The 7,894-nt window shown below is 45.4% G+C and overlaps 1 protein-coding gene across 1 annotated transcript; it reads right to left on the minus strand.

Moving 5' to 3' along the window:
• Positions 1 to 3,314: 3,314 nt before the first annotated feature.
• On the minus strand, positions 3,315 to 6,590 carry LOC128714289 (coiled-coil domain-containing protein 39). Its single transcript, XM_053809164.1, has 5 exons — positions 6,499 to 6,590; positions 4,864 to 5,083; positions 4,551 to 4,787; positions 3,619 to 4,467; positions 3,315 to 3,548 (listed from the first exon to the last, which is right to left on the minus strand). The coding sequence occupies exons 1-5, from the start codon at positions 6,588 to 6,590 to the stop codon at positions 3,315 to 3,317; spliced, it is 1,632 nt and encodes a 543-aa protein (XP_053665139.1).
• Positions 6,591 to 7,894: the final 1,304 nt, after the last annotated feature.

Consider the following 7,894-nt stretch of genomic DNA (forward strand, 5'->3'; position numbering starts at 1 on the left):
CACACATACCGAGAAATAAATGAGGAAACCGAGGAACAAAACAAACGCATTAAACAAACAGAACAGAAAATCAACTGAAGCATTCGGTGATGCTTATATACACCCCCTGAAATTACGTTATATCTGTAGTTTATAAAGACAAGCCCGAATGGACAAATCCGCAACAAACGAAAAAAAAACACAAGCAAACAAACACAGAAAATTATCTTCAATTAGTGAGAAAAATCACAGATCACAGATGAAAGACACGCACGCACACACGTTTCATCTTCCACACAACATGGGGACGCATCTATTACACGGGCGAGGCTAAATGTTGTAATGAAACAAACAAAAAATGCATCAATTTCCGAGTAAACACTAAATCAACTTACACACCACGAACCCGTTTAAACGATATATAGAAAACAAACACTGTAAAAAAGAAAGGATTGTTGAAGAAGGACACTGAAGTTCTATAGCTTTACTCACTGTCCTACCCGTGTCTCCCGGTGCGTGTGCTGTGGCTGTGTGATTTCCTACAAAAAATCACAAAGAAGAAAACCATTCGTGAACCGAGACGAAATCACGAATCACTGCAAAAAACAACAAATACATAAACAAAACCACGTGCACGTGCAAGAAAAAAAGTATAATAGATTAAAGAAGAAAAAAATAGAGAAACAACACTCAACAACACTCAAATAGCTGCAAGCAATAAAAACAAAAGCTCGACACAACAGAAGAAAATTGCATTCGCAAAACATTTAACCAAGAGTAGCAGTGGTTGAAGGCAATCGGTGGGGGTTTGGTGGGTGGTTAAAACAAAAAAAAAGATGCAAAGAGAAGGAGAAGACAAACGAAGCAAGTAACGCCGACCGTAATGCGGGTGGCAACAGCAGCTTACAAACAAACAAACAAAAAAAAAATATCGCGACGAAACGAAAATGGCGGGATGCTGAACAGGAGGTAAAGGAAAAAGGAAACAAATTTACTGAAATTATTCTAGATACTGAAAGTAATTTAAAACCAGAGAAATAAAATTATAAAATAATTAAAAACCACATAATCGGTGTTGTTTCGCTGTGTTGGGGAGGTTCGATCGACTGAAGCAAAGAAACAAGTTGATTTTTTTTCCATTTGAAGTATCATTTTACAAAACTTAAATAATATTAACAATATTATATGTTGGTAGCAACAGTTATTTTGCAAGAGCCGTTAGGGTTACTCGCAATCTATAGATCAGACACGATCGACTAATGTTGGTCTGTGGACCTGTGGAGGTCTATCGCATTTCAACGCTGGTCACGCTAGAACTACCTGACCAAAAATTGATTGGAAAAAAAAAATTGATTTAAAAATGTTAAACTTCAAAAATATTTAATTTTATTGCAGTTCTTCTCAGATGATAAACTTTACTTTTCATGGCCTGCTACAGGACTCTAAACCGCTCACGGACGAGCTCCGTTGTCTGCCAATCTAATATCATGGTTCTTAGACCGACCACGCCTTCTCTGTCCATGTGGACGATCTAAAAAGACTTAACGGGTTGGGTTGTCCGGTATCATTCTCATGACGTGACCAGCCCACCGGAACCTGGCGAGTCTAATCCGCTGTACTACACTAAGCTCGCTGTACAGCTCGTCATTATGGCGACTCCTCCATTGTCCTTCCACACATACAGGTGTCAATAATCCTTATGAGCATCTTCTTGTCAAACTTCAAACTACATTATGAAAATAATGGATTGTTTGTAGAAAATACTAGAATGGGGGATAACTAATGATACTATTTTTATCTTATCCATGGAAGTTCTCTTGGTGTCAGGAATGACAGAGCGCGCTTTTTTTGAAGGATTTGGTCTTAATCGTCGAGATCTAAAATTGTTGGAATGGTAGAATTTCTCCCCAAAATTAGTCATACTTGCGTTTCTGGTTGCTAATAGTAAATGTAGTTAAATGTAAACCTGTTAGAAATTAAGTCTTTTTCTCCTTTACAAAAACATGGCTAATAGCATCACTCCACTACCGAGAAAAAGTGCGATGGGTTCGCCGAACTGAGACGGCTATCACAAGTTTCGTGTGTTCACTTCAAAGGACATCTTCAATTCATTTCGCCATGCCGCTTATCCTTCTTAACCATGTCCCCATGCATTTTTCCCCCGCATAGCAAGCAACTTTTTATTCGTTGAATGTCTTCCGTCCCTTTTTTCTTCACTGCACATTGGTTTATCAACTTTTCATCGTTTAAAAACGGGTCTCTAAAGAGGGTCGGTCGGTATTGTTCTGCGAAAAGTGCCTTGCACGCCTGATAGTGCAGTTCTTGCCGGTCGCAGCAGATGATGGGAATAGCTTTCACGGTGACGCTCCCATCTCCGGGCAAACTTGATTCACCTGCTAACGCCACAGTCAATTGCAACTGGGCAAGCAAAACGTTCCCCGGACGACAGCGAGAGCGTTGGTGAATAATTAAAAATCCATTTCCTTCGCCAGCCAACTGTTCCTGGGGATTGCATCCGATGGACGCTGTAGCAATCGTTCGCTGAAGGAGTACTGACGGACTGGGCGCTACTCAGCTCCTATTTTCAGATGCAAGCGATTTTAAGTGGATTGTCAACATTGTTTGCCAAATGCGTTATATCTTTTCCGGGATGGTTAACAAGCTATCTGATACAAGCATTTCGATGTGGGTTTATATTTGTTCATTTTAAATTACAAAATCACATCAGCTAAAACGTTCGTTACATACAGTCTGGGTTTGAAAAAGGATCAAACTATGTGTATTGCGCATTGCATACCGTTTGAAGTTGGAAATATTTACATTGCATACTCACAGGCGCAACGCTCAATTTATGTCGATTCTATGAAACTCAAGTCGACATTAATTTCGAATAACTCGTTGTGGAAATGGAAATAAAATTAATTATTCTTTCTATCCCAACATATTTTTCCATCAAAAGACTATGGCTTAAACATTTAAGAGCAATTCAAGCTTTCCACGCTTTATTGTGTATCAATATGGGCAATACAATTGAATTTTACATCCACTCTCTCTCATCTTTAAGCACACCTGGGTACAGTCGATAGTGTCTAAAAGCCTAGTAAGTAAATTCATACAGCAAATGAAAAATGGGAGAAAATGGCTCACCTCACCTCAGCGCTCCAGCCATTCGCAATGTGTCTCCAGAAATTGTTCTAAAAAAAATTAATCTTACTACTACAAGCCTACATGCTAACACATTCAATCAGCGGCTTTAATGTATGGTTGTGTGTTTCTGTTCTTTTTTGGTTTTCTAAAGAATACTTCCCAACAGGGGATTGCGATGTGTACCCCGCTTACTTGGTGGTTTCATTGCCCAAGTCATCGACGACTTCCTCGGAGGAGATTCGGTGTGGTCCGGGACCTCGGACGCGGTTGTGTACCTCCGTGAAGCTGCCCTTTATCTCGTCCAGCGCTTTACCGAGGCCGAGCTTGATCTGATTGAACTCCTGCGTTACCATCGAGAGGCGTCCAAGAAGGTAGTTCAGGTTCGAGTCCACCTCTGTCATACGGTTGGTAATAAGTGAGACCTGGAAGTAACGACGGAAGTTAGTAGGCTGCTACTATAATAGTCATTATTAGGCGCCGCCACTCCCCTACCTTGCCCTCCATGCTGTCCATTGTGTTGAGCGTACCATTGACGTACGTTTCCGTTTGTTCCTGGAGACGGTCGAGCGCCTGCTTGCTGGACGAGATCTCCTGGTACATGATACCAATCTGACGCCATACCTGACTGATCTCCGTTTCAATCTTCGAGCTGAGGTTGGTGAGCGCCCCGTTGTGGTTGTCCAGAATCGTAGCGCCGATCTCATCGAAACGGCTCGAAACGGTTTTGTTCAGGCTACCCGTGTTGGACTTGATCATGTCCCCGACGTCGCGCGTGATCTGCATTATACCGTAGTCGATGCCGCGCTTCGCATCCAGAATGTTTTCACCCGCCGTGTACAGGAAGCCTGACAACCGCGTCATCGTTTCGTTCATCGAGTTAAACTGTTCCTTGGCCGTGTTATGGAACGCTTCAGCGGTGGTTAGCTCCTCCGTCAGCGTCTTCAATATATCGTCCACGGATGACTGCAGCACCTCGTTATTTTCCTTGATGCGCGTCGCGGTCTTAGTGAAGCTCTTGTCGGATGCAGTCAACACCTCCAGACGCATATCGTTGATTGCTTCCAGCGTTTCATTAACCAGACCTTGGATGAACTGCTTATCGGGCATAGCCGATGGTTCCATGCCAAGCGAGTTGCTGGCCGATCCTCCGGCCGCGTTGCTCAAACTTTCCAGCTGTCGCAGTACCTTCTCCTCGAAATCTACGTTCTGCGTCGCAATCACCGGACTGGTCAGATAGAACTGTGACAGCTTCTCTTCCATCTTCGATATGATCTCATCCGCTGAGGAAAGCTTCGAGTTGACCAGTTTTTCCGTTTCTTTCAGCAACTGACGATTGACGTCCTGAAAAAACATACAAGGTTTAGGTGCGCAAACAGCAAAAAGTCAGATATCGCCTCAATAGTAACGTTGCAAATGTAAGGTACCTCAGTAGCGTCACGATCACTCTTCAGCTCGGCCAACTCGCGGCGCAACTCCCGAACGGTTCCCGCCACCTCATCCAACTTGCTCGCCACACTCTCGTCATCGTCGTCCCGTGCCGCTCCGTTACCGGCGCGTGTCTCCAAAACCTGAGCATTCTCGGTCAACCATTTCAGAATACCTTCCAGCGATTCGCCGACCTTCGCCTGCTGTTGGGTGAATGTCTTGATTTGATCTCCTTGCTGGACGGAGTGCAAAGAGTGTTTTTTGGAAACGATGAAATGCGATGCCATTCGGTTGGGTTCTGAGGTTACGTACCTGCAGCAGTGCGGTCTCAATGTCAGCGGTACGGCTCTCCAAACGGCTAATCATGCCCGGAAGCGGATCCAACCCACGCAGATTCTTCTGCACCGTAATAAGACTCTTCTTCACCTGCTCGGCATGGGCACGTTCACGCTGCTCGTGGCGCTCTAGCTTGTTGTCCAGCGTGTTGTAGGAGTGTACCAGCGACAGGATGGCATCACGGATCTCTTGATTGCTGCGTGTTTTTGGGGGAGAGTAGAGTAATAAGCATTTCAAACGTTTACATTCACAGTGTTTTTTTTGTTGTAAATAAACAATGTCTAAAGAATGGGAGCGATTGCTGAATTTCGCGAATAAACAACGAGATGATGCATGATCAGCTTAATGTGACTAGCATTAAATGTAATTTTCAGTACGTGATAAACAAACAGGCTGACAGTTAATTTTCCCCTCTAAACAATACATCATATAGAATCGTTTATAAATTCCCCAGGAAGGAGAAACTGCCCATCATTATTGCGGAAATGTGTCCAAATGTTTAATCCAGAGCCGACCGCACAGTTTTGCGATCGACAGATGTAATAGCAAGAAGCGAATACCATAACGATCGCCTTCCTGTTTACGACGTTTGGCATGTGCGCAACACAACGCTGCACTTAACGCAGACGGAACAAAGAGACCCCAAGACGCTTCCAAAAACCACAGCCAACAGGCCCCAATCCCGCGGTGCAAACAGTGCCGCAGACGCCAATCGGTGCAGTAAATATAGCCAGCGACGGACATTGGCGACCTCGGTTCCTACCAAAAGGGTTCGCTCCCGGTCGTAAACGGTGGATCGGGCGTAGCATTGTATCGCGCCGCAGTGCATCACGCATCACGATGCGCGTGAAAATGGTGGCAAAAGCAGTCAATCAAGGCGTGAAGCATGCAAATGCAAATAGAAAGGTGCCGCCACGTACGTCCGATGCATCGTCTCACGATGATACAACGTTTCGCCAGATGCACCGGCTCATCTTGAGCACGGACAGTACGCACGGAACCCCCCTGCAGCACGATCGCTCTCCTTCCAATGGCTCTTGGTGTCGGTGATCAGTCGCCCGTCCGACCAGCGGTACCATGACGGTTTTCACCCCCCTCTCGTTTTTCGGGGTTAAGTCCCACCAATTATGATCAATTATAGTAACAAATGGCTGATGGTCGTTGCGTTCCGTTATCGATCCACACGCCCGTCCGCCCGCCAGCGGCCTAGACTTTCCTTCGGTGCGGCACCGTGGAGGACGCACTTGCTGGAGGTTATTCTATCTTTCGGGTTCATTGCCATCCGGTGATAGTGAGGCCCGGGCCAGTTTGCCAGTTAACTCGCCGGGTCAAACGCTCGGCAAGACATTCGAGACCCTTTTGCCCGTTTCGGACCCTGAACCGCACAGTGCGGTCGATTGTTTGAACCGCGCCAGGGCCAAAAGTGGAATCGGGTCGTTAGCACTTCTGACTTCTGACTGACATCTTCGTTCGTTGAGTTCTTGAAGTTTGCTGGCGCTGTTGGCCTGCCTGCCGCAACCGTTCGCCAAAATTTCGCTCCAAGCGCTTGTGTGTGTGTTTTGGGGTTTGTTTATAGCGAGAAAAAGGGCACCATAAGGTCTGTGTACTTACGTCACTTCCGTGGCAGGATGTGCGGCACCGGCCGCACGGTAGGATTGGGTGGATATGGCCAACAAGATCAGCCAACAGAACCGAGTCGTCATCGTGCGGTGCACAGTACTGCAATCTGCTGTAAAAAAAAAATGAAGAAAACAAGAAGCAAAGAGCGTAAAAGCAATTTCATTTCCATTAAAGAGTCTTGTTTCTTTTTTTTTATATCCCCAGTTATTATCCCTTCGGATTGGATTGTACAGTGAGATTGTGCTTGCAGGCACTTAATGCATGTCATCTGGTGCTGGTGTGAAGGACTTGCTTCGATAAAATCGGTCTCGTTCGTGTGGAAGGGTAAACACTCTGGCGAGTGTCGACATTGTAGAGAATGGAAAAATTGAATGTTCTGTTCATTTTAGACTGTTCTACATGAACGATCAACGATCGTGGCTTCTTCGACCATTCCCGTTCATTGGAGATCTTTCTTTTTGCTAATTAATAGTTCCAGCGTCAGATCTTCCGCCGTGCACAACTGTTTCAAACATATTCCAGGAAGTGTATACAAATAAGACGCAGCATTAACATCAACAAAACGTCGCTCCTACACACGCACACACACCACGATCAGTGTCCCCGCTGTTTAGCAAACAAACAAGCCGGGCGACAAAGCATTCCATCTGCTTCCTTGTTGATAATTGCATCCGAGTCCCGGCCGGGTGGTTTGTGTTTTCCCTCTCACGTTAGTTTGGTTCGTTACCGGCCTCTACACGAACGATGATAAATTGATTTTAAATTATTCAACATTCGCAATCGATCTGGGGATGTTTTATTTTTCCGTCCGTCTAGTGTCGCTATCAGCTACCCAAGCCATTGACAGCACAGATCTGACAGAAGTCGCCTAGGGTGGGCGGCCTCTAAATAGTATCAATTCATTCTTCGCAGGCTGTTAAGTGGAATGAAAGCCATCCTCTTTCCAATGCGAAACTCTCACAGTCAAGGTGTACATAAATCTACGATCGGCGCTTCATGAAGGAAAGTTCGTCTCTTTGACCTCCGCACGATTTGGTTTTTACTGCCGCCGCTGGTACGCGCCCTATCTGGCTGATGGTTTTTTTTTCCTCGTTTGCCCCCACTGCGCTAGCTGATAATCGATCGACGGGTTTGTTTAACCGATTCGATGTTCCACGAACCTGCCGAACGTTTACGCTCGGTCCGGCGGGGCGGGGAAACAAAAGCGCTTGGAGCAAAAGGCACTTGATGCCATAAATAAATCTATTAATGATCAAGCCACGGCCGTACACGCGTTTGCCGGCTAAAATTTGATTTCAACCGCATAAACATTCCCCAACAACCGGGCATATGGTGTTCAATTGCACCGAAACCGCTTACGATCAGTTCATTGATAATTAGAACAGAG

This window comes from Anopheles marshallii, chromosome 3 (genome assembly GCF_943734725.1).
Source record: "Anopheles marshallii chromosome 3, idAnoMarsDA_429_01, whole genome shotgun sequence".
Classification (NCBI taxonomy): Eukaryota; Metazoa; Arthropoda; class Insecta; order Diptera; family Culicidae; genus Anopheles; species Anopheles marshallii.

What these genes read in the sequence shown, in the direction of transcription:
- LOC128714289 (XM_053809164.1), bottom strand. Translation starts at nt 6,590, where the DNA reads ATGACGACTCGGTTCTGTTGGCTGATCTTGTTGGCCATATCCACCCAA. An exon ending in CATCCTGCCACGGAAGTGAC is followed by an intron (nt 5,084 to 6,498) that starts GTAAGTACACAG and finishes AAAAACACGCAG; the next exon opens with CAATCAAGAGATCCGTGATG. An exon ending in TTGAGACCGCACTGCTGCAG is followed by an intron (nt 4,788 to 4,863) that starts GTACGTAACCTC and finishes CACTCCGTCCAG; the next exon opens with CAAGGAGATCAAATCAAGAC.